The sequence below is a fragment of the Helobdella robusta genome, assembly GCF_000326865.2.
Source record: "Helobdella robusta unplaced genomic scaffold HELROscaffold_60, whole genome shotgun sequence".
Lineage (NCBI taxonomy): Eukaryota > Metazoa > Annelida > Clitellata > Rhynchobdellida > Glossiphoniidae > Helobdella > Helobdella robusta.
Window position 1 is genome coordinate 463439 of NW_008705331.1, and position 27889 is coordinate 491327.

General features: G+C 34.1%; 3 protein-coding genes across 3 annotated transcripts; 2 read left to right on the forward strand and 1 right to left on the reverse strand.

Moving 5' to 3' along the window:
* Window positions 1–159: 159 nt before the first annotated feature.
* On the reverse strand, window positions 160–12027 carry HELRODRAFT_193835 (hypothetical protein). Its single transcript, XM_009029581.1, has 26 exons — window positions 11886–12027; window positions 11471–11566; window positions 11215–11373; window positions 10920–10979; window positions 10629–10721; window positions 10174–10320; window positions 9706–9857; window positions 9172–9344; window positions 8828–8918; window positions 8319–8508; window positions 6741–6806; window positions 6483–6587; window positions 5176–5294; window positions 4751–4833; window positions 4523–4593; window positions 4186–4313; window positions 3795–3930; window positions 3404–3530; window positions 3106–3224; window positions 2548–2673; window positions 2178–2366; window positions 1930–2099; window positions 1709–1838; window positions 1375–1510; window positions 960–1031; window positions 160–830 (listed from the first exon to the last, which is right to left on the reverse strand). Exons 1-26 carry the CDS (start codon window positions 11952–11954, stop codon window positions 571–573), a joined length of 3267 nt encoding a protein of 1088 aa, XP_009027829.1. The 5' UTR covers window positions 11955–12027; the 3' UTR covers window positions 160–570.
* Window positions 12028–12778: 751 nt separating this feature from the next.
* HELRODRAFT_87802 (hypothetical protein) lies at window positions 12779–13977 on the forward strand (the record flags this gene model as incomplete). Its single annotated transcript, XM_009029523.1, has 6 exons — window positions 12779–12874; window positions 12996–13031; window positions 13108–13318; window positions 13388–13530; window positions 13605–13703; window positions 13882–13977. Coding segments are annotated over 6 exons (681 nt in total), but the record flags the coding sequence as incomplete, so codon positions are not given.
* Window positions 13978–18016: 4039 nt separating this feature from the next.
* HELRODRAFT_180266 (hypothetical protein) lies at window positions 18017–23668 on the forward strand (the record flags this gene model as incomplete). Its single annotated transcript, XM_009029582.1, has 11 exons — window positions 18017–18131; window positions 18396–18680; window positions 18833–18962; window positions 19185–19330; window positions 19946–20086; window positions 20632–20728; window positions 21295–21704; window positions 21918–21988; window positions 22161–22282; window positions 22661–22767; window positions 23601–23668. 11 exons carry the CDS (start codon window positions 18017–18019, stop codon window positions 23666–23668), a joined length of 1692 nt encoding a protein of 563 aa, XP_009027830.1.
* Between the last annotated feature and the right edge of the window lie 4221 nt (window positions 23669–27889).

The following is a 27889-nucleotide window of genomic DNA, read 5'->3' on the forward strand; positions in this document are numbered from 1 at the left end:
CCAGTCACACATACATGGAATATCGAGTGTCAGATGAGATTGAAGACGACTTTATGACGACGCAATAAGGCGCTATATTTGAAATTCTATTGGCCAGCAGGTTAACACGTAACTACGAAGTCCGGCGTTTTAATCTGAGGTTTCAATAGCACAGAGTCAATAAAACTTTCCGCGATTATAAGTTTCTTTAGAATTAGTGAATGTAAAACCTAACAGCGAGTGGCAACAAATACAATATCACAAACAGTTTCTCAGGAAACATTGTTTCGATTCACGAGTTATTAAATGGTCATTTTATGAAATATTACTGAAATCATTAGTCATTTCACAATGGATAACAAACCAAATTCTTTAAAACATGAAAACGAACGGAGGACAATTATTGATAGCCTAATTAAAATCAGCGTACAGCACAAGATAATCGTGTCACTGCATGCCAGCTTATCTACATTACTTTATACATTTAATAAAAAATAGTTAATTACTCGATTGTGCAAATAATAATAATAATAATAATAATAATAATAATAATAATAATAATAATAATATAAAATGTTATCGTCGTCGTCATTATTTTCGCTTCTTGTGGTTGCCCCTATCACTGCCATCGCTATTGCGGCGTTTCGATGATTTGTGCGACTTTTCATTGCTGTTGGTAGTGTGACCGTTTTTGTGCTTGGCTTCATGGTGGGCCTTGTGATGCTTCTTCTCGGGACTCTTGTGCTTCTTGGGGCTTTTGTGTTTGTGATTGCTGTTCATCTTGTGCTTCTGTTTCGACTTCTTATGCCTCTCATCGTCTCGACTGTCGTCCAAATCATCTTCGGCGTCGGCTGTCAACGGCGATTTTGATGAAAAATGTAGTAAGCATAAGTTCCAACAGGATTTAATGTAAAAGTATATGTCAAAGTGAGTAAATAAATAAATAAATGAACATGATGATGAGAAAATGAAACGTCAACCTCTTTTGGCCTCCTCCTCCAGTTCATCCCAATCTTTACCAGATTCCTCACTAGAACCCAATTCTTCAGATCCTAAGTGAACAAAGTGTCAACAACAATCAGTCGTTAAACCAACACCATTGTCATTTTCATATTCAACAACTCCAAGCATGACAGCAAATAACTGCCTAACGCTAAGCAAACTATACCGACGGACATTCAACTGTTTCCCTACCACCATTAGAATATCTATCTGATAAGTTTGGAGGTGAGTAAGTTCAATTTGAATTCATTTGGACTCGGAAAAAGTAATTTTTTGTAAAGCCACTGACAAGAATGAGTGCGGGCCTGGTAGCACATCATTACATAGGGCGTGCTACTATAATATGCCTTGAAGAAATGCTAGAAAAAAATACTGTCTCGAAAAAACACCAACCGTCATCATCATCTTCATCCTCAGCCGACCAGTTGTCATCACTATCTTCATCATCACTGCTTCCCTCCGCTGATTCACTATCAGACGGATTGTACGCGTCGTCCTCGTCATCTTCATCATCATCGTCATCTTCAGCCTATCAATCAGTCAATCAATCAATCAATCAATCAATCGATCAGTCAATCAATCAATCAATAAGTTAACATTTGACTGCTGACTAAGAGAAAAAATCAAACTTTGAAAAGTTTTTCAAGATTAAGAGAAGACGTTGAAAGCAATCAAAACATGAAGCAACATGCAGTACATTATTAGCAGCCTCCTCAACTGAACTAACATCACTCTCAGGATCGAGGAAACTCCAACCACCATCTTCGAAAAACTTGGCCGGGTCGTCGGTGATGGTCTTCATGATCTTCGTCCAGTTCAAACTCTGAATTCCTTCACTGTACTTTATATCACAGGAACTGAATAAACAAATTAGAAATTACTCAGAAAATGATTTCTAGCAGCATGTTACCCAGCAAATGATAATCGATGATCAACGATTGAACGCACTTGAGCCATTCCTTGACATGATCCAACTGTGCCATGGGGATAGCTGTGATCATCGCGACCTTCTTATGGTAGTCCTTAAAGATGAAAACCATATCAAAGTTCTTCAGTTGGAATTGAACCCGTTCAAAGTGCACCAACTCGACTTCATCAAGAGCCACAACAAATGGAGGCTGCATTTGATGATATGGTAACGAAAGTTCTGATTATGTAAAAACATTGCTATCATCCACACAGCCATCAAAACGAACCCATTCAGTGAGATTAACAACCGAGCCACTGGTTGGTTGTATGAGGACAGTGCTACGATTGGGGGCGCCATGAAAGCCGAGGTCACGAAATGGAACATCAAACTCTACCTCCTGCTTGGTCATAGCTTCTACCTTCTCGTAGAAACTTTTGAATGCTGCTTTCAACCTGTGCCTCAGCTCTCTTTCAGACTGTTGACACGTTGTTATACGGCGATATCATAATATAGGAGTTTGCTATTTCGGATAGACACACACAGAACACGGACACACACACACACACTGAACATTATACACTCCACGGATAACATTTAAACAGAATCAAGTGCAAACATTCAAGGTACCAATCATTCGACTGGACTGAGCCACAAACCTGCTCAGCCCTGAGGTCGTCCCTGTCATGGGTGTATTGGTGCTTGCCCAGATCTGTTATCACCTCCCCAACTTCTGTGTAGAACTGAACGTCAATGTGCTTCTTCTTGCCAAATAATATGGCATTCTGCAATGAGGGGTGATCACCATCATTTGTAGTCAGTGAGATAAGGCGAGTGAAACAACAACGCTGATGATATGTAATAATGAAGTCTAATAGAAATTATGGTGATAAAAGTTAGGAGACCAACAAACAAAGAGGAAATCTTATTATATTATATATATTGTCCTAAATAAATAAATATATATAATTATATTATTTTATTATATTTTTATATTATTTTCAACCTATTATTATATTATATTATCTTCAACATTCAGTATTAATAAAAGTACTGTAACGCATAAAGGCAGGTCAATAATGACGACATTCACACCTATTCTTAAATATATTCGACCAATGAACTGCATAGGACAGAGCAGTTTACAGTCAATGTTACAGACATTAAAATGACCATAACTATTAGGATGGTCAGTTAGTTGATGAAATGGCATGTACCTTAAGATGGAAATGAAGCAAGATGACCAGCTCTCCATCGCATGGCTGGAAGAAGGCATTCTTTATGTTGTTGTACAATATGTCAACTTTGTCCCCACGTACTGATGTAAATCGGAAACCTTCATGGAAGAGAAAAAATCATAATGAAAAATAAAAAATAGATAAATAAAAATAAAGGGATGAATAAACAAAGAACAAAAAGAGTGGATTTAAGTGCAACAAAGAAGACTTGAAAACAAAGATGCAATTAATAGTTTTGTAATACAAACTCCCAACAGCCTATCACACATTTACAAACCATTAGTATGTGCCTCCAGCGATCCAGTGATCCTCTTAGAGACGATGTTGGGCCTGATGTACAGGTCCTTCAACTTCGGGTTGCCTCTGTTTGGATTGACGATCAGTGTGTCCTGCTTCATGACCCCCTTTTGTTACGATGGTGAAAACATGATGATTTTTCTCATCAGTACCATCAGATCACCATTTTCTATCTCACAGTAAGCTAATTCATCAGCGTCATCAACCAAATCATCATCTACATCATCTTTGAGAAATCTCTACCAAATCACCATCTACATCATCTTTAAGAAATCTCTATCATCAACAACACCACACCACCATACATAGTCACCAGCATCTTGATGACATCATGACCCCATCATGACGTCATCATTACAACCGTTACCCACCTCTTTTTCTCTCTCTTCAGCCTCCCTCGTTTTGAATTTCTTCTGGACTTCTTTGATGAGTCTGAATGCTGTGTTGAGATTTGATGATGGGGCGGACAGTTCACCTGGCTCCTTCGAGTTTGAACTTCGATACGTTCTGTTGTGATTGATGGTGATTACAGTGGTGATGGTCATTATATGGTGAAGGTTATTATAATGGCGGTAATACGAATGATGACCACCATAATGGTAGTAGAGATAATAGAAATGATGTAAAAGAAACCATATGGAGACAATTTTTTAAAAACATCAAATTAACAGTCTGCAAATGTAATAGCCTAACTGGTGTGAAAAAAAACAATGATGCAAGATAAAAAAAACTAAAAAACAAAAAAACAGAAAAAAAACGAACATTTCTTTAAGAAAGGTAGCTTCGTTGTTGGGATAGATGACCCCTTCATTCCTACCTAGGTTAGAACCAGGGTGGAAAAAATTGAGACGTAGGTATGTGTAATCTCCTTCCACCGACTGACTTATGTTCTAAAGTGGTTATAGATGATGAAGTTTTCCATTTAAATTTGCTCTAATTTGTAATAAGATGAGTCAAGATGATATGAACAACAATGAAATATAACCAAGTAGTTTAGGTATTTAACAATGTATACGTGATTGTCGGTTGACACATCAAAGTAGCAATAAGAAAATATACTGAATCTATTTGTGTGTAAGTGAAATCGAGTCAGACCAACCTTAATTGTTGAGATATGGAAAGGGCATGGATAGCCAAATATAGGCAGGATGACTGTTTCATATTTTTTATCTTTTGGGGAAGAAAAGAAACATTTCATCAAAAATTTATTCTCGTAAAATAACTTAATAAAGACGATAAGAATAAATCATGAGTCATAAATTTGTTGTTATCAATTTGTTATAAAAAAATGAATGAAACAAAAAAGGAGATTTGTAAAAACACGGACCTACGTAGATTTTCAGGTCTCTAATCTCAGGTTCCTTAGGCATTTGTGAAATGTTCTTGTACGATATGCTCACTTTTCTATCTCTGTTCAGAAAAAAATTTAACTAATTATCAATTAACTGATTAATTAATTCATTTAATTAACTAATTAGTCAATTCACGCTTCTAAAATGATTTACTAGAGTTAGGCATTTCATAAGTGAAGTTATAAAGTAGTAAATTAACATACAGCAGTAGTGATAACAGTAGTAAGAAAAAAATTGAAATGCCACATTTTTGTTACATTTGTTAAGCAATGAGATTTCATCAATCAATGCACTGTCATTGAAAAGTGACGCTATTTATAACGCCGAAATGACGTCATTGTGATGTCACCAGTTTCATTTCAGTTTCACTACACTCTCACTTTTCACACAACACTCTCACTTTTTCTCGTTCTCTTTCTCCTTGTGGCCTGCATTCCTATCAAGAGCCTCCTTGTGCAACTTTTCAGCAAGTTCCTTCTGGTGCAGCTGCCTTTTCTCCTCTGCTGTCATTTCCGTCTGTCAATCAATCAACCAATTGATCAACCAACTTCTCAACCATCCATTCAATCTATCAGTAGTTCATCCCATCCCATTCAATAGTTCATCAGTAGTTCATCCCATCCAATCACTCAACCTTCCTATCATTCCAACAACCCAATAACGAAAAATATCAAACGATGCTATGTTTGTTTAACTGAGTGTGAAAATATTCAAATGATTAAAAATTTTCATCTGAAAGAATTTGAAATAAAACATTTTCAGTAACTCAAAGAATGTTTCTATGCTTTTCTGAATAAAAATGATACAATTGATATTAATAACAGAATCATACACTGAATTATTTCTCTCTCTCTCTCTCTCTCTCTCTCTCTCTCTAGCAGCTAATATAAAAACAGAAAATTTTACAATGTAATGACTTAAACCATAATGAGATTAATACGACATGCACTAATATGTCTAAGAAATCGAAGTGAATTTTAAAAAACCGACATAGATAAATTAGCATTGAAGAAAAAAAATTATTGAATGATAAAAATAATGTTCTATGGAGGAAATAAATGAACAAAAATAACAGATATATCTATCCAATCTGATCAACACTAACCGGCTTTGAAAACAATATGGAAGGAAAAAGTTTAGAACAACGTGGAATCATATAGAAACACAACCACCACCACCAACAACAACACACGTTTAGACGACATTTTCCCAGAGATCGGGGGTTGCCGTTTAGCTACCTATAATGAAACCGAAATACCCCTCGACGCCATTCCATCATAAGTAATTTATTTGGCTAATTTTTACGCAGGACGCCCTTCCTTACGCAACCACAGTTATAAGCGGTGGGCCTAGCCTTTGATGATCCAACATCACTCACAAGGCAGTGAGGGTCAGTTTAATGTCATAAGTAGGACAAACCACCACCACCACCACCAATATTAATAAATATTGATTAACAAATTTGATAAATAAATTGCACAAATTAGAAAAATGTAATTAGTTTTATTAACTTTAATGTTCTTAAATAAGAAGCAACAACATACAACATGATAAATGACATAAAAGAAAAGTAGAACTACAATTTAAAATGAAACACATAAACTCAGAGAGAGAGAGAGAGAGAGAGAGAGAGAGAGAGAGAGAGAGAGAGAGAGAGAGGGGTGGGGAAAAAGCTAAAGCTACAAAAATCTTAAAAAAAAACCATACCCTGGTTCTATTAGCCAAGATGGCATTTCTTTGACCTCTTCCCGCTATTTTTGGGTCATCTTCTTTTTTATCATCTTCTTCCTCTTCCTCCTCTTCCTCTTCTTCCTATCATTATCATCATCATCATCAAAATATAAGATAGCATATCAGTGCAATACAAATACATTAATATAAATTGTGACTACATATATCGAAATGAAACAAATAATTTAAATGGTGAAGTCTGAAGTTGAAAAAAAAAATGAAATGAAACCTGACCTTTAAGAAGATGCAAACGTTTTTCGTTTGTTTCTTCTGTGGTGTGTACACAGTTGCAGGTGTGTCCTGTTAATTTTCAAGTTTTAATTCAAAAGGTCGTAACAAAACCTCATAGCATATAATCTGAATTCGATTTTCATGACCACCAAACAAAGACAAGAAATATAACTCGATGAACATACCAAAGAAATATAACTTGATGAACATACCAAACGATTACAACCTGATGAACATATCAAAGAAATATAACTTGATGAACATAACAACACACGTTTAGACGACATTTTCCTCGAGATCGGGGGTTGCCGTTTGGCTACCTATGATGAAACCGAAATACCCCTCGACGCCATCCACATCTGTCACTCGCCTCAGTATCACGCAACCCCGCTTTCACCCTGTCCTTCTCCACCTGTTCTCTCCATCCCAATCGCGGACGACCCCTTCCTACCACTCCTTCACCCTCGAACTCCAACGCTCGCCTAATCCCGACCCTTTCATCCCTTTTCAACACATGTCCATACCACCGCAATCTCGATCTCCTTATCAATGTCACAATGTCCTCATTCAGTCCCATCATTGACATCAGCTCTGTACTACTCCTCCTATCCTTCACTTTAACCCCACACATCATCCTCACCATAGCTCTTTCAGCCCTCTGCAGTACACTTTCCTCCTCTCTCCTCAACACCCAAGTTTCACCACCATATACCATCGCTGCTCTCACACATACTTTATATACCCTCCCTTTCATCTTCACTGACCATTTCTTTCCACACAATACCCCACCCAGCTCCCTAAATTTCATCCATCCCACATGAACTCTAGCCGTAACTGCGCTCAAACATCCTCCATCCGCGTTCAGCTTATCCCCTAAGTAAACAAAGCTTTCCACTCTTTCAATACCACCACTCAACCCCGTCCTTGCGTCCGTCCTATTAATCACACCATGAACACATTTCTTACATTTGAACGTGCCTTCCACTTTTTTCAGTGCCCCCCTCACACCACTACATCTCTTATGCACCCATTTCTGACATCCTATACACAATACCGAGTTAGCCTTCACTCTCCTGTCACATACCCCACAGGGGTCTATTTTACTTATCACTCGCTCCCCACCTTCCCCACTCACCATTACCTTCGTCTTACCAATATTAACTTTTAACCCTTTCTTTTCAATAACACTTTTCCATCTGTCAAATTTTAACTGCAATTCTTCCATGCTATCAGCCATCAAGACTAAATCATCTGCATACAAAATCTCAAATAACAACCCCTCCATTATGTTTCCACACACAACATCCATCACAATTGCAAACAGAAACGGTGATAACACAGATCCTTGATGCACTCCTACCTTAACACTAAAAGTATTATAACTTTTATCACTATAACTTGATGAACATACCAAACGAATACAACCTGATGAACATACCAAAGAAATATAACTTGACGAACATACCAAACGATTACAACCTGATGAATATATCAAAGAAATATAAATTGATGAACATACCAAAGAGACAAACCAACCGACCAACGACCTACAAAGGAACAAGCCAAACACCACCGACAAACCTGATCATTCACGACGACCGTGTCTCCAATGAACAGGGCGTACTTCTTACCCTCCTCATCTTTGGCAGCCTTGTTCTCCAGATCTGTGAAACCGATGTTGAGGTTGAAGACCATACCTTGCACTGCAACTGCATCACTTTTGCCTGCAATCAGCAGGGAGGTTTCGCGGAATTCCAAGCCCATGCCGAAACTTTTTTTTTGGAAAAAGTTTAATAATATTATTGAAAAAGATACCGTTTGATTAACAACGCACACACACACGCACGTGCACACACACACAAATTTATATCTTTAAACGATTATGCTAAGGATAAATGTTTCAAGAAATGAATGAATGTCTTTAATTCAAATAAATAAATTAATAAACCATGTATCTGGTAAGAGTGATGTTAATTTGTATAAAACCAATTTGATAATGCCATAACTCCTCAATGATATTCAATTGTAAATGAGAACAGTACAAGTGAACTTCTAATGAGTTTCTAAATTAACTGCAAATACATACACACCCAGCATTTTTTGTTAGCTTATCAACGAGTGCAGGTGTTTCAGATTTAACAACGTCCACAATGGCTTTGTAAACATCTGACAGCTTTGTACCTTCGAGATTTTTATTGTACAATAATTTACCATTGAATGTCATGTGTGTGTGTGTTTATGTGCGTGTGTGACTGAATGGTTTCCTAACAGAAAATGATTTAAAATGATACCAAATACAAACATAAAACAGACACACGCACACACACACACACAAACACACACAAGAGAATGATTTAATATGACACAAAACTCAAACGCACAGAAATATGACAAAGACAGATGGACAGAGGGAAACAGACACGCACAAACTAACCATGTCTCAATAAGTTGACAGCCTCTTCATGTGCTTTTAAGAGTAGAGCATAGTTGGCCTGCATATCTTCAGTCGGATCCACCATAATCGTTCTGGCAACATTAGAACAGTAAGACTTGTACCTCAGACCCAACATGCAGATTATTGAGCCAAAGTGTAGCATGTTGTTGTCTCTATATGATGGTAGTGATGGTAATTATGTTGATATTTTATGGCAGCCAATGTTAATTTAGCTGTCATCATCTGATACATACACATATATCACAAAAACATCTCCTCTATAATACTGTTCTGTTACTCGTCATCACTTTCATCATCTCATTGTCACTTACTCGACCATTCACTTATACATACATCTTTCCAGTCACTCCTTTCAGTCAATTCACTCAATCACTCACTCAATCTCACTTAGTCACTCACGCAATCTCACTCATTCATTCACTAATCTCACTCATTCACTCACTCAATCTTACAGTCACTCACTCAATGTCACTCACTCACTCACTCACTCACTCATTCTCTCACAATACTAACGCCTTGGCACTGAACTTGAGTTCATACTTGCCTCCACTCTGAATGATGGGCTGGTAGCAGGTATCCAACTGCGTCAGGTCCAACCCTGTTATGTACTTCTTGTTCTGTGAGGCGTCCTCGACTTGGGCTGCCAACTTCGAGTGCTTCACATGCTGTCGGCCATTTTTTAATTATTTAAAATTATATTTATTATTTATAAACCATTATAATTATCCATATTTTATAACGAAGCTGCTAGATTTTGCAACATATATTAACAGAGAAAGATAAAAAACATTCCCAAAAACAAAACACTCACATCACATTCTCCTTATTTTCAAAAAAAAAAAAAACAAAAAATTTTATAGAAAATTCCATAAAATGAAAAGAAACAAGTGAAAAACAAAACCAAGCAAAACAAAAAATAACTCTAAAATAAAACAAAACCCAATCCGAGAGAACAGAACAAAACTTCCACACTCTCCTAACCTTCTCCTTGTCAATGAGATCCATCAGCTGCTCCCTGAGGTATTTATTGAACAAATCCATGGTAGCGGTGCAAGCTTTCTTTATGAGGGACAGCTCACTTTCCTCTTTGTCGGCCATGATCAGAGCTAGATGTGAAGTGACATCAACCTGATATGCAAAAAATATGAATGAATGTTACAGAGAAATGTTCAGTTTGAATGAAGTATGTTGGAAATTCTAAATCCCTATACATCAAAATTGGTAGACCAAAATGAAAATAAATATTATAAATATTCATTGAGTGAAGAATCAAATGAAGCCAACAATCATGAAATATTAATCATGGAATGAAACGAAAATGTTTTCATATTTTTGAAAGAACATGCTAGAGTCACACATAACACACACATAACGTACACACATGCAGACAGACAGATGACAGACAGACTGACAAATAGACAAACAGATACACAAACCGATTCTAAGCCAGCTCCATCTAACGCAGCCTTCCATCCATCTATCAGCTCTCCAGGAAATTTATCTTTTGGAAAGACACCTATCGACTTTCCCTATTTTTTGAAAATATACAAAATTTTCTATAAATAAGGATAATTTTTTACAAATTACAAAAATAGGTCTAATTTTTTACAAATTAGACCTATTTTATTTAATAATCTAATAATTTTTCAAACACTTAACAATATAATAATATTAATATTAAAGACAAATTAAAAGGATTATCAAAGATTAAAAAACAATCTCTAAACCTGTGAGGATTCTTTTATGGCCTCAACTAGCGTATCAAAATTTGTTTTATCCTTGTCAGCCTTGAAAAAAAACCCGAAACATTTAAATGTTAAAATAACAATTCATAATAGCATCAAATGTGTCTCACTATCTCTTTCTCTATATATATATATGTAAGTAAAAAACATTAACAATAATATTAAAAACTGCAACCATAACAAAAACCAACAAAATAGACAAGAAGGCCACTATGAACAACAAAAAACTACAACAAAACAGCAACAACATAAATAAATAAAAAAAAACCCAACGCACCTTATCTCTTGTTAGTAACTTCATAGTTGGGATGATGTCATTACAGCAATCCTCAACCTGGCGAACGAATTCAACTTTCTTTTTACTGGACAGAACATAAATGGCCGACTCGCAGAGTACTAATATGGTGTCAGGCAGTTCGTAACCGAATAACCAGTTCTAGTAACAGAGTACGGTGATGTCAATTTTTAGTAAAAATATTAGCAATAAAAATAAACATAATAATAATAAGTAATACCATGCACTAATTACAAACCTGTATTGATATTGACTTGGAGTAAACAACCTCGGCAGCCCCAACAGCCACTACTATTGCATCGACCTTTGACATTGGGTGATCTTCTGAGGCATCCTGCATAATTATTTAAATATTAACAAATTAATTAACGAATTGTTTGATAAATGTATAAGCATAAGCGTACATGTGGAAATCATGCCAGATTTTTTCATTAAACAAATGAAAATTATATTGTAGAACTGAAAAAGCAACAAAGATTTGATTTTTCCAATTAAAAACACATCAATGAAAAATTTTAAGCAGTCAAATAATTTTCGGCGACACTTTTTAAGAATTTTTGCGTAAAATCAGAAAAACTTATCTACTTGCCATGGTGGTGCGAAATTAATTTTAAATTAGCAACTTTTCAAAATTTTCAATTCAACTGCTGAACCTTCCAAGCCAGGTAGACTTTTTTCATTCTTCGCTGAAAAGCTTCTTTATCAATTTTGAATTCTCCCATTTTGAGACTAAATTACGATTATAATTTATTATTTAATAATTAAAATTTAATTGATCGTAAAACAAAAAACGAGGAGCGTACGAGAAGAAAACATAAATTCACTTTTAATATAAAGGCGCCACAACCAACATCGGAAAATTATTTCAATATTCAATGATAAAAAAATAAAATTAATTTTTACGGTAATTACAATTATAAAATTAATTTTAAGTTCATTAAATAAAATCTATTATTTAAACCAAAATCTACACATCAAGCAGTAATTATTAATGTTGCTTCATATTAAAACCGTTTCATACTAAAATATACTTTTAGTTAAATTTCCCACAATGTAAATAAATATAAACGAAGAGGCTTGCGATCGAGTTGCAAATGAAAGTTGTTGCGTTGTTGAAACGGTGTCCGGTATAAAACAGTGAAATATAACTGACAATTAGTGCATGATATGATGAGAATGATGTCCGAAGCTCTGCAACTCAATAAATCGTATCGCTCGGTTTATGAAAAGTTTGTGGATGCCACACTGAGATCCAAAAATGTAAGTTTTCCTTTTTTATTGCTTTCATTTTCATTAAAAAATTAAATATTTTAAATTTTCAGACGCATTTGGCATTTTAAATATTCGGAAAAAAAAATTTTTTCAATTGCGCTGTTTTTTCATTGTTTTTGATTCCTTTTTTGCATGTTTTTAAATTTCACTTCATATTCAATTCAAGGAGAATCATTATTTATTCAAATTTCATTCTTCAATGTACTGTAATCAACCAAACAAAATCAAACAAATCAACATGTTTGATTTTTAATGTTCACAACAGAAATCAAATATCGCACCTCGTTTAGTTGCAGTCAGTAAAACCAGGTCAGCATCAGATGTTGTGAAGGTTTATGAGTTGGGACAGAGACATTTTGGAGAAAATTATGTTAGAACTTTATTAATTTAAATTTGTAATTTTTGCAAATTGCTAACTATTAATAATGTTTAAATCTTATTAATTTATTAAAAATTTGATAATATATTAATTAAATTAATATATTTTATAGGTTCAAGAGCTGCTTGAAAAAAGTCAAAACAAAGAAGTACTCACAGATTAAAAATAAAAATAATTTAAAAATTGATCAAACATTTCTGATATGACAAATCTTTCTCTGGCAGATTTTAGAATCTTGTAAAGAAATCAGATGGCACCTCATTGGCCATTTGCAGAAAAACAAAGTCAACAAGGTCGTGCAAATACCTAACCTATACATGGTTGAGACTGTTGATTCTGTCAAACTTGCAAATGCTCTAAATGCCTCATGTGCAAATATCAACAGACCATCCAAGTTGAAAGTTATGGTGCAAGTAAATACAAGCAATGAAGATAGTGAGTGTTTGGGAAATTTTTTAATAATTTGTTCATCAATTTTTATATAAATGTTTAATTTTTTGATAGATAAAAGTGGTTGCGGTGCATCTCAAGCTATCGAGTTGGTCTCACACATCGTCAATAATTGTCCCAAGCTTGAGTTTGCTGGTTTGATGACCATAGGATCATTTGATCACGACTTAACTCTGGGCCCTAATCCTGATTTCATTGTAACGTTCAACGTTTTCATGATGAAAAAATGTTATAAATCTTACTTAACTTTTTTCCCAAATTTTTTTGTTAGTTGTTACTCAAAACAAGAAAAGAGTTATGCGAAAAGTTGAATTTAGATGAGGCAGATGTAGAATTAAGCATGGGGATGTCTGCAGATTTTGAGCATGCAGTAAGGCTTTTTATGATGATAGTTATACGTTTCTAACTTTTTCAATCAATCAATCATTCAATTCAATCAATCAAATATATATACTCCTATATTTTATCTCAGATCATTTTGTATAACTGTTGTAATAATGCTGAATTGCAATCATGTGGTATAATGTAACAATGTAACAAATTTGCAGTTGGAACTTGGCAGCACGAGTGTTCGTGTTGGAACATCCATATTTGGCTGCCGTAACTACAATGATCAAGATACCAGCGGTGAATCAGCGAAATAACTGACTTTATTTTTTTGTAATCTTGTTAAAGAACTTTAAACGTGTTTTTGTCGAATTTTCTATTAAATAAAACTGTGTAATAAATGATTTTTGTTGATTTCTGTGTAGATAAAATAATTTTGTGATGTTCTTACTCTTAGTTTGTCTTTTTTCTACTACGGATCGTTTGATTTTAATAATTAATGAGGTTTGGTGAACCACCACAACTACGTACTTGCGTTTATTGTGCAATCAATATTCCTACCTGTAAGAATTTCTGCGGCGAACATTCTCGCGTTTGTAGTTTTTGTGAAGTTCAATAAACAACAAAATGCTAATCGGTAAAATATTTTTATTTTCGCTGATTGCACCTCATCTTGCTTATAAACTAAGTTAGTAGTTTTTTTTAACTTCGTTTAAATTAAATTGAATGATTATGCGCAACATCGTTTTATGAGCTTTAACAAACTACGCGTAAAACAAGTTGCGTAAAATGAATGGCGTAAGATGAAATAAGCAAAATAACGCTCATAAAACAAGACAAAATTATGTATCACCACTGTAATTAAAACCGCACCCGAAACAGAAATAACGAGAAATCCTGGATCGATCCCAGTCTTACTGAAAGGAGATTTCCAGCTGGCGTGCATTGCCTCCCTCTACAACGATGATGATTCCTTCGTTCCCATTGATGACTATATGAAAATTTTGTTTAATCACGACTGGTCACTCAATGGCCAGTCTGTTTTAAAGATGAACTTGCGAGCTTCTTTGTTGTCGAATGGTTCGTTATTTGTTAGGTCAGTTACTCTGCGAGATCTTGGTACTTATCAATGTACCGTCTACTTCAACAAAAGTCTTAGTGCTTCTAGCAAAAATGCCTCTGTCGTTAATGCGTGTAAGTGTGTATTATGCTTGGTCATTTGAAAATATATTTTACAAATAACAAGTAGTAATTTGATGAACTATTTTTAAAAATGTATGAAATGTTAACATTAAAATCACTGACAAAATAAAAGACACGGAAGACTTTGAAATCGATCCGCAACCACAAAAAGTGAAGAGTGGTGACAACGTGACATTTGAATGCCTGTCTGGAATGAGTGCTCCACCGGCCGTGGTTAGCTGGCTCAAAAATGGAGTCTTATTTGAGGATGGCGCGAGAAACATGGCGACTTTTGGAACGGAGGAAGGTCCAGGTGGTGGGCTGATGAGGAGTTTCAGTCTGACATTCGTGACGTCATATGATTCGAGTGGACAGTACCAGTGCATGGCGGTCAACGTCATGTCGCTCGTCGTTGTTAAAAGTTCGGTGGCCCAGTTGGACATCTCAAGTTAAATTTTTTTTTTTGTTAAATTTTACGTTTAATTCATTTTTTTTAGAAACTCTTAACAGCTTATAATGTAATGTCGTTCTTAAAAATGTAATTTGCTCGGTTAGTTGTTTCAAGCTCACAAATGATATATTTCATTTTTTTTTATAATATTTAATATTTGGAGATTTTTTAATGTTTAGTAACCCCGACGTTGCCAACGTTATCGAAACCCTTACCTGAGGTTCTCTACATACCTGAAAATGTGCCGAGTTATATAAACTGTCAGATGACCGGATGGCCCCTTCCACAAGTGATATGGCGAGTGAACGCCACCAAAATACTTAACGCCAGTCTGTGGGTAAGTTATCCCAATGGGACGCTCTACATTCCGTCGGCCAACAGGGATATCCATGTGGGTTCTTACGTGTGCTCCGGAATCAATTCGGAAGGAGTCGTAAGTCCGAAAGGGATCAGCGTTTACGTCGCTTGTTGGTGTTTGTGTTTGTGCTGCAGCTGGTGAATTTCATTTGATACGAATCATTTCTTTCTACGATGAAAACAGATCTGGATCCAACGTTCATTGAAACGCCGAGAAACGCGTTTGCTTTGTTCGGATCACGATCGAACTTAAGGTGCATACCTCCGCCATCTTCTCCAGAGGCAAACATCACCTGGTTTAAGAACAACAACAGAATAGTTGGAAATAACCGGACAAATATCAAAATGAGCTCGGCAAATAGAACAAGCATTTTAGAGTTTTCAATCACTCGTTACGAAGATAGAGGAGTGTACTCATGTCTCGCAACCAACCAATTCGCTTCCTCTTCTTCCAGGATCAGTGTTGGAGCGTTCTTATTTGTGGAGGGAATTCCAGAAATTCTGGTTCCTCCCATTCCTACTGACGTCATAATGAACGGCTTTCTATGGTTGACGTGCATAGTTCAAGGCGTTCCAACACCTCAGGTAACTTGGTCTCTGGATGGAGTGAATCTCAATGAATCTTTAACAGTCATATATGGGTTTGTAAAAATAATTTTTGTTATTTGTTTTTAGACTCTAGGTTCATATCTTATGTTCACGATTTTATATTTTCCCAGATATAAATTTGAAAAAAATTATTTCAAAGTTTAAAGTTTTTTAAAATTTTGGTCCAGCAATTCAGGTCAATCGTTGACAGTTCTGAACTTTGCTCTGACGAACGTAGGGAGGTACAAATGTCGAGCCACGAACTTGTATGGAAGTGCAGTCAGCAGTGATGTTCTCGTGGGCATGCATGGTTTGTCTACTGACTGACTGACTGACTGACTGACTGACTGACTGACTGACTGACTGACTGACTGACTGACTGACTGACGGATTCCATAAATTCACCATCAATGCTTTGACTGAAGTTTTTCAATTTTTATAACACGAATTGAATAAAATGTGATAATTCTAATAATGTGATTTTGATTCGCTACGCAGTTGCACCGACGATGACGTCATTCCTTAGAAACTCCACACAACTGGAGCAGCGTTCACAATCGCTGACGTGTGCTTACTACGCTGTTCCTCCTCCCAACATCACATGGTTTAAAGGTTGTCACCATTACATTACGTTGTTCTGTATATATTTATTATTACACGACATTTTCAACAATTTCAACCCTGAAATATCGAACGAATAAATGTAAATTACAACACTTTTTTCAAGATAACATCACGTTATTCTCACCAAACGATAAATACTCCATACAAATCACAACTGACAACAACGACAACAACATCATCAACAACAACAACATCAAAAGCATGTTGTTTGTACACAACTTGACGTATTCTGATACCGGCGCGTATTCATGTTGCGCAAGTAATGTTGTGGCTAAAAGTTGCCAACAGACTTATCTCAATGTCCTAGGTAATCAACCTCACATTTTCAATTTTACCTTTGAATATTATATTAAATTTTAATTTAATGTAAAATTTAATTTATTTTATTTATTAATATTCTCATTACTACTGCTGCCGCTGCTACTACTACTACTACCACTACTACTACTACTACCACCACCACCACCACTACTACTACTACTACTACTGCAACTACTACTACGACTACTACTACTACTACCACTACCACTACTACTACCACTATTACTACTACTACCACTATTACTACTACTACTACTACCACTACTACTACTACTACTACTACTACTACTACTGCAGCTGCTGCTGCTACTTCTACTACTACAATTATATTTATTGTCTTTTTTGTAGTTCCGGCAAAGATAACATCACTATCTCCAAACGCAGTGACCAACTCATCTCAGGCTATCGTCTTCAACTGTGAAACATCTGGAAATCCCATGCCTAGAGTCGTTTGGCTATTTAATGTGGGCTTTATTTACTAACCGTACTGCATTATACATTAATGGATGTATGACTGAAAGAGTGAGTGAATAAATGAATGGATGGATGAATGAATGAATGAACGAACGAACGAACGAGCAAACGAATGAATGAATTATATTTCGATGACAATTATTTAATCATAATATGAAATTTTCTCCCTACTCATTCAGAATGTACCGGTGAATGCCGGCGAAAATGTTACAATAACCGAATCCTCATCATCATCATTATCGTCGTCATCATCATCATCGTCGTCATCATTATCATCGGAGCCATCATCATCATCGGAGCCATCATCATCATCGGGGTCATCATCTTCATCATCGTCGTCGTCGTCATCATTGTTTAAAATGACGTCATCGTTGAGTTTGTCGTTCACTCACGTTGTAGACTCGGGAGAATATAGATGTACGTGCAACAACACGGCGGGTTGGATGGAAAAATCTCTGCAGCTTCTTGTCAGGGGTAGGATTAGTTGAATGATTGAATGAATGGATTAATGAATGTTTGATTGATTGATTAAATGATTGGATGGATGAATGAATGTACGAATGAATTAATTATATTTGACAGGTTTTAATAAATCACATCTAGCCTTATTATTTTTAAAATCCGTTGTGATGTGATATAAAAAATCATTTTTTTTTTGTTTTGCTATGGAATAATCTTTTCAAATTTTGTTTCATTATTCAAAGTAAACTTTTTGCACAATTTAATTTTTTTTTCTAGAAAAACCGAAAATTGGTTCCATAAAAGTAAAGGGGAAATTAGTACTTGGAAAAAATATAGAATTGGCGTGTTTGGTAACAGCAGGAAATCCTCCTCCAGTTGTCTTTTGGTTTAAAGATGGTTCTCTGGTCACATTGAACAGTAGCCAAAACTATAGAGTTGTGCAATATACCGATTTCAGTTTATCGGTACGAGTGGTTTCGAATAACGATAGTGGTGTTTATAGTTGTCGGATTGAGAATGTACTTGGAGTCGATGTTGCTGATGTTAATATCGTTATAATTAGTGAGTTTTTGGTATCTTGAGTTTAAAATAATTAATCCTTTTTTAGTTTAACATGAAATCGCGTAAAATCTAAATAACACTTTTAACAAATTTGAATTTCTGAATAAACTTGAAGTATAAAGAGTTACTTTAATAACGATTTTCAACTTTAGTACCGCCTCTTCCTCCGATCCAACCAATCATATCTCAAGTTTCGAAAACGTCAATCAACATCACGTGGTCTGCTGCCACGGTGACTCCTTCTACTCCAGTCACATCATACACTCTGCAATACATGCAGTAGTTAGTCAATCTTTTGTCATTTTCCCATGAATCATTAAATCAATTTTTGTTGGTTCGACGATAGGTTTCAGTAGTCAGAGCGGATTGGCCTTTGTAGCAGTTTTTAAGTAAATGCTACTAGGTTTTTTTTTTATTTAAGAACATAAGTTGATCATTTAAATTATTTTTCAACCTAACTCGATCACCAACATTAACTTACAGTTTCGAAACATCGTACACCAGCCTTTCAAATCTCCCGCCGAATAAATTATGGTGTCACGTGACAAACCTGACATCGGGCTCTTCTTATTGGTTGAGAGTTGCCGGTGCCAATGAGGCGGGAATCGGCGAATACAGCAGTCCCATTGTAGCTTACACATCTGCTAATGGTCTGCATAAATTTAAATCTTGCATTTTTTTAAACAAAAAAGTATTTGTATTGTAATAATTTTGTTGATTGTGACGGGGGCAGTTAAATTTTTTGGTCACATCCTGCGGAAGGAAAGAATGGAAAGTCTAACAACTACTGGAAAGATTGCAGGGAAAAGAGATCGCGGTCAACACTGAATAACATTCGTGAAGTCCTTGTGTCACTTGTTGAATATCACCACATTTCAACTACTACAAAGTGTTAAAGATCGGGTTTTGTGGAGGTCGATGGTCGACAATGTCATGAAAGGATAAGGCACGAGAAAGATGAAGAATGCAATAAATTGTAAAAAATGAAAAAATGTTTATACTAATCTTAAAAATGTATAAGCATCACAAATATTATTTTATTAAGATATGAACATTTTATATATTAAATAATTTTATTAGTAACAACATATGCTTATTAGCATATACTCATAGTATTTATTCATACACAAAATTTTAGTATAGTATTCATACACGAAATTTTAATATAGGAATTGAACTATAATTTATATGTAAGAATACCATATTGAAATTTATGTGTTTTTCTTTTAAAGTCGTAATTCAAAATATTATTTATTTCTGGACAGCACCCTCAGAGCCGCGAAATTTAAAAGTTGAAGAGGCAAACAGCACCGCGGCAAAATTAACCTGGGAAATACCGGGAGAGGTGAGTTACGGGATTCAACTATATCAAGTGCAATTCTGGATTAAATATCCGGCTGGTCAAAGTGGGACATTAATGATAATATCAATAATAATAATAATAGTAATAATAATAATAATAATTTAATATTAATTGTTATTATTTAGACACCAAAATACTAATTATAAACAAAACACAACTGAAAAATAGGCCTTTTTGTATTTGCGTTCACTACATTTTGTAGGTTGAGTCGCACCTTTAAATGCTGTTTTCATCTTATCTGTTATGAATCTCGCCAACTCAGACCATAATAAAATATTATAATTATTATTCTAGCTATGTTTATTATATTTTCATGATTTTTTTACGTTAAGAAAAATAAAAAACCTCCTCTGTATTTTAAAAATCGTCTATATGTTAGGACGGAATAATTGTAGCTTGTTCAATCCTGTGAAGATGATGTAACAAGGCGAATATTTTGAAGCCTATATATTCATGAAATATTAGCAAAAAAGATAGATGAAATAAATCCTACTTTAATGTTACAAATTATTGGCTACAATATTAGGAATTTCGTTGAAAAAATCTTTCGAAAATAATTTAATAAAAAATAAATACCCAAATTTAAAGAGTACGACGTGGTTGAAGTTGTGCCAAGGTTGAGCGCCCTGCAACGAGTGACCTTGGCCAGTTTGAGGTCATTCACATTCTACGAGTGTAGAGTTAGGTGTGTGGCGTTTGGGCAGCCACAAAAATCACCACAACCACAAACGCAACAACAGCCACAACAGCTTGTGAGTGATTTCACGACCGCCCAAACATTTACTACTAAACTTTCTCGTGAGTAACATGAATTTTCAAACATTTTTTAATCGAGAAATCAATTATTTATAAGTTTGGCATAATACACATTTTATTCTTTATTCCAAATTTTATTTCAGCCCTTCATAGAGTAGGCACGATAAAAAGGTTCGACTTCCTTGAATTTAACAAATTTTTTTCTTTCAAAAGCTCCACGGAGGTGCGCCGAAAGCGTTGAAATTTTTCATAACTCGTCCTTTCTTTTGCTCCTAAGATGGCAGGTTCATAATTTGGTTTCAGGCTTTCAGTAATTTTGAATGAATTCGCTTACTTTTTTTTTTTGATAAATTTTCGTAAAATGTTTGTCCTATAGATTATCATAAATTTAAATTCATATTTAAATTGTTGTGCTGTCACAGTTGATTTTAAACTTTCAAAGCCTGAACGACCATTTTAAATCATTAAATCACGTTACCTCAATTTTCGCGCCAGAAAGATAGGAGCAGACGAGATAGGAAACGATCCAATCACAGAGGTTCTTGTGAGATGGGCGGAGCTCATTCGCACCACCAATGTAGACAATAACAACAACAACAACAGCAACAACAAAAACAGTAATAACAATACAAAAACCAATTATCTGAATAATTTTTGGAACACCCGCGAAATAAAACTCACAAACATCAGCAACTTCATGAACGCATATATAGGCAACTTGAAACCAAATACATTATATTCAATCAGGATAGTCTTTTCAAATGACGCTGGCTATAATAGTGATTGCCATTCCGGCGATGATGATGATAATGATAATAATAATAAAAATAATAATAATAATATAATAGATGCTGATGGTGATGATAACATAGGCATTGAACTAGTGATTAAAACAAAGCCTTCAGGTTTTTATGTGTTTTTTTTTTATTAAATGGTTCTTAGGAGTTTTATGTTAGATTGAGTCCACTTTTATTCCAATATTTGGATATGATTTTAAATGATGATGACGGTTTAATGAAATGATAAATCCGCTAGTGTAAAGAATCTTGATGATGATGACGATGATGATGATGATGATGATTATAATGATGATGACAATTATGATAACGATGTTTCAGCACCAACTGGCGCTCCCATAAACATCCAGGTATTCAACGTCACATCAAACTCTTTCGCTACAACATGGCAGGTAACACACACGCACACGCACGCACACACACGCGCACACACACAAAACATACACACAATACAAATATTTTTCAGTCAAAACTAAAACTAATTAATATTAATGAATCGTTTTAATCGTTCTACATTAGCATGAATTAACATTTTAATGTTTAGACTGTGAATTTTAAACGCAGGGAATTGCTCTGATCGATAGAAATTGTGATGTCACAGGTCACGTGGTGCAGTGGCAAGGTCGCGATCAGGGTCGAAGTTCAACAATGCAGGTCGCCCTGCCACTGATGAATGCCATAACAAGGTTGCTATGGAAATTTTTTTGTAATTGTTTGTATATGTGAGTGTGTGTATGTGTGTGTGTGTGTGTGTGTGTGTGTCTGTGTGCTTGTTTGTGTATGTGTGACATGTATGTGGGTTTTGTATGTGCGTACGTATGTATGTATGTATTTTATATGTGTACGTATGTTTTGTGTATGTATGTTTGTTTGCATGTATGCTTAGTGTATTTCTGAAAAATTTATGATAGTGAAAGCCTTTTATAGCATCAGACGCCTAGATTCCTTTGATTTACGACGAAAATGGTGTCAAATCAAACTAAAATTAATAAACGCTAATTAATGAAAAATCAATTACAAAAAATAAATACAAAAAAACCTGTAACCAAAAACAATAAATATAGCCAACTCGTCCCCAACACAACGTACGTCCTGATGATACGAGCCTATTGTATTGATGGCGGGTTTGGACCTTATAGCAACCCTATTCTTGTTTCGACTTTATTGGAAGGTAGTATTACTGCTACTACTACAACTGCTGCTGCTGCTTCTACTGCTACATTTGCTGCTACTACTACAACTGCTGCTTCTACTACTACTACAACTGCTGCTTCTACTACTACATCTGCTACTACAACTGCTGCTGCTGCTTCTACTACTACATCTGCTGCTACTACTACAACTACTTGTACTACTACTTCTTCTACTACTGCTGCTGCTACTATTGAAACTACTACTAAATTTTGTAAATTTTAAAAATCTTAAATTACTTTTTTTAAATCATTGAGATTAATTTTTTCAGACCACTGATTACATACACTACAAAACTTTCTTCCAAAAACATACAGCAGCCATAACATCTACCACACTAGCGACGACAACACACGGTAACGGTAATAACATGATGAACAAAACAACAGCAACAACTTCAATGTCTTTCTCTTACGTCATTTCAAACAACCTAACAACTAATACTTCAACAACATCAACAAATATCACACCAGTGACAACAACAATAATGACAACATCAACAACAACTATCAATACGACGGCGTTGATTGTTGGTGTGACGCTGGGATGTTCGTTGTTGCTGATGTTGCTATTTGTTGTCTTTGGTTTCTACTGTCTCAGCTTCCGCCATAATGACGTCAACAACAGAAACAGCAAAGACAGCAACCGAAATAACAATAATATTAATAATAAAAATGAATCATCCCTTTATTGTAAGATATTTTTTGATACTTCGCACCAACATACATATTTACGTTACTATATTTTAATTTCTGTTTAAATTTAATTTAATTAGTTAAATTAATTAATTAATTTTTATTTTATTTACTAAAGACTTGCATCCGTATATGCAGTGTGGTTCTGGATTCAGCAAAAAGGATTTCGGGTTTAGAGTTTTTTAAATTAGAAGTGACCAAAATTTATTTTACGTAAATTTAAGTTAATTTAATTAGAAGATGAATTAATTAATTAATTAATTAATAGAATTATCGATCTAATTAGTCAGCCAGCCAATGAAATCAATTAAATTAATTTTATAAATTGTTTGGTTTCATTTTGATTTGATAGCATTTAAATTGTCGTTAAACGTATAATATGGTCTGTCATAAATAAATAAATGTTGATATAAATGTTGATGGAGTATAAATTTTAAAATAGACATAAAAAATCATAAGCCTGTTTGAGCAAGAAGCAACTGGATAACTTAATTACTGCAGAATTCGGATAACGTGCCGACACCAATGATTGCATCTTCCCATTCTATAAACTTCTCCCACGACTTATTCCATTGATCCCCATTCGAATGAATATTTAAAAAAGTTTTTTATGAAATATTTATTATTGTTCTTTTACTCACTTTTTAAACATTTTTATAAAAATTCAATCAAATTTTATTATTGAAACTTAACACAGGAGCAATGGAGGAGGTGACGATGGCTGGGATTATGATCGAAATTTGTGGGCTATACCTGCAGACGGTTGATTTTTGCGGGAAACTCGGGATTTTTGGCGGGAAACAATGAACTATAATGGCGAACTCATGATTTGTGACGGGAAACATAATTTTTGGCGGAAATTTTGTGATTTTTAGCTGGAAACATATAATTATTGGCGGGAGATTCTGATTGATATTTTAATCTTCAATTTTTCAATCATTGATTTATTGGTAATAACATTATTTTACGGAATTTTGTTGTAAAGTTTATAAGTTTGTGTAGCTTAGATATGTATGTTAAATTGAAGTATGCTGTGTTTATATGTGAGTGTGTAGTTTCTACTTTTAATATAAATTTACACGTTAATTCTTCTATATTTAATGATTAATTTTTTTACAAATGACAACTTCAAATACCAAAACGACGAGAAACATTTTATTTAAAAATAATCAAAACCTCTGGAAAAGTAATATGTTATGAAATGAATGGCTCAAAAAATTTAATTAGATAATTAATTAATTAATTGAATAATTAACCAATTCAAAGAATAAATTAACTATCTGATTGATTGACCCAGTATTTATTCAACTAAACAAAAGGTGATCACTCAAAATTTAATTAAGTCAAACGTCTTACCATATCTTGCCAAACTAAAATTCAATTAAAGAAAGTTAAAATATTTTAGAAAATAAAATTTAATGAATTTCGTTTAGTTAAGAAATTAAGGTGGAAAATTGTTTTTTTTCTTCTGATTTTCGTATATATTTATATTATATATGCTTTCAAAAATACGAACATTGATACAGGTATATGTGTGTGTTTATGTGTGCGTGTGTGTGTGTGGTGCGTGTGTGTGTGTGTGGTGCGTGTGTACGTGTGAGTGCGTGTGCACGTGTACAGGTGTGTGTGTGCGTGTGTGTGTGTGTGATTTTTCATATTTTTATATACACGCAAACAATGTCAAGAAATGAAAAAAAAAACTTAAAATTCATACACATATACATAAATATATAATTTAAAATATATCGGATATCTACGATGTATCGGGTACCGAACGAATATTGGTGGCGAATATTTAACTAACCGGTTATTACGAATGGTCCAATTGTTTTTAAGTTCCGCAAGAAAGTTAGTTTTTAGGAAGAAATGGCAGGACAGAAATGTGGTGAAGTCGGTAATGGAATGATGTGATGTGATTGATTTATTTAATGGATGAATGAATGAGTGACTAATTGAATAGATGGTTGAATTATTAAACAATTAAATGACTAATTGTTTAAACAAATGATTGACTATTTGATTGACTGATTGATTGGTTTATAATTGATTTAGGCTTATTAAATAAATCGATCGATAGATTGATTGATTGATTGATCGACAGATAGATAGAGAGATAGATAGATTGATTGATTGATCGACAGATAGATAGATAGATAGATAGATAGATAGATAGATAGATAGATAGATAGATAGATAGATAGATAGATAGATAGATAGATAGATAGATAGATAGATAGATAGATAGATAGATAGATAGATAGATAGATAGATAGATAGATAGATAGATAGATAGATAGATAGATAGATAGATAGATAGATAGATAGATAGATAGATAGATAGATAGATAGATAGATAGATAGATAGATAGATAGATAGATAGATAGATAGATAGATAGATAGATAGATAGATAGATAGATAGATAGATAGATAGATAGATAGATAGATAGATAGATAGATAGATAGATAGATAGATAGATAGATAGATAGATAGATAGATAGATAGATAGATAGATAGATAGATAGATAGATAGATAGATAGATAGATTGATTGATTGATTGATTGATTGATTGATTGATTGATTGATTGATTGATTGATTGATTGATTGATTGATTGATTGATTGATTGATTGATTGATTGATTGATTGATTGATTGATTGATTGATTGATTGATTGATTGATTGATTGATTGATTGATTGATTGATTGATTGATTGATTGATTGATTGATTGATTGATTGATTGATTGATTGATTGATTGATTGATTGATTGATTGATTGATTGATTGATTGATTGATTGATTGACTGACTGACTGACCGACTGACTGACTGATTGACTGATTGACTGATTGATTGATTGATTGATTGATTGATTGATTGATTGATTGATTGATTTATACGATGGATGGATGGATAGATACGATGAATTGATTGACCTATCAATTAGTATGGTCGTTTGGTTGTTGCTTGTTCAATGCAGTTTAAAAAATATATTGATGATTAAAAATGAACATGTATTCACACAAATAGTTGAACAAAGAAACTCAATAATATATATATATATATATTATATATATATACATACATATATATATATACATTAATAAAGTTTTATAAACAAACGAACGATTAAACAAATTGAACAATTAATAGAAAATTTTTATCAATAAATTACTTAAGAAATCTTTCCACAATATATATACGCGTGTGTGTGTGTGCGTGTGTGTGTGTGTGTTTATTTCACATATATATGTGTGTGTGTGTGTGTGTGTTTATTTCACATATATGTGTGTGTGTGTGTGTGTTTTGGTGCTCTACGTTGGATAACATGCGTGATTCAATTTCAAGATGGTCATTATTTAAAAACGTGTTTACAATACATGTGTTTGTGTGTTTGTGTTTGTCTGTGTGTGTGTCTGTGTGTGGTGTGTGTGTGTCTGAGGGTTGACACTAGTTAAACCATTTAATTTTTTTATTCGAACAACATCAACAAAATTGAAAAACGGCAAAAGGATATGAAAATAGAAACATTTTTCTTTACAAAAATATGATGAAACAGCAGTTTGGAATATACCACAAAATTTCTGCCAACTGACCAACCAACCGACTGACCAACCGACTGACCAGGCGACTGACCAACTAACTGACCAGCCGACTGACCAATCGACTAAAAATCCAACCGATTTGATTAGCCAAACAACCAGCCATTCATTTTTGAAAATTGAAAAAAATGACAATTGCGATCTCCATTTATCGCATATTTACTCACCATAAACATACTAACACACATCTCGTTTACATGTTCACATTTACAAATAAGATCTTGTTGTTTTACATAGGCAGTAAATAATGTATGCATGTTTGCACACACGTACACACACACATACACACACACACACGCACATGCAATTAGCAACAACATCAATTTTTAACAAACGAACAAACATTTAGCCGAAATTTAAGTTAAAAAAAAATTGAAAATGGAAGTTGAAAAACTGGACTAATCAAACAAAAAACATTATTGTAACAGAAAAAAATGTAAATTAAAACCAAAGGACGATTATGGCAAAAATAATTTAGTATTGTTTCACATTACTTCTGGTTAGCATAATGTATATGTATTATGTTGTAAAACATTTAAAAAATGTTCTCAAAACATTAATACAAATTTGTACAATTATACACACACACAGACACACAAACACACACTCACATACATTCATATACGTATGTGTATACGTACATTAATGTATTTTGAACATTGTAAAGAAAAAAATAGCTCTCCACAATGGAAAGGAACGACATCCATAAATTATAAGTCTACCATATCATGTTATGCCCAGATGTTTACATATACTATACATGGTCTCATACAAAAAATTTTGTATATAGATATACATACTAAA

Coding starts and splice junctions, on each gene's coding strand:
- HELRODRAFT_193835 (XM_009029581.1), bottom strand. CDS start 11,954: ATGGGAGAATTCAAAATTGATAAAGAAGCTTTTCAGCGAAGAATGAAA. Junction 11,567..11,885: donor AAGTCTACCTGGCTTGGAAG/GTTCAGCAGTTG, acceptor ATAATTATGCAG/GATGCCTCAGAAGATCACCC. Junction 3,225..3,403: donor GCTGGAGGCACATACTAATG/GTTTGTAAATGT, acceptor TCTTCCATGAAG/GTTTCCGATTTACATCAGTA.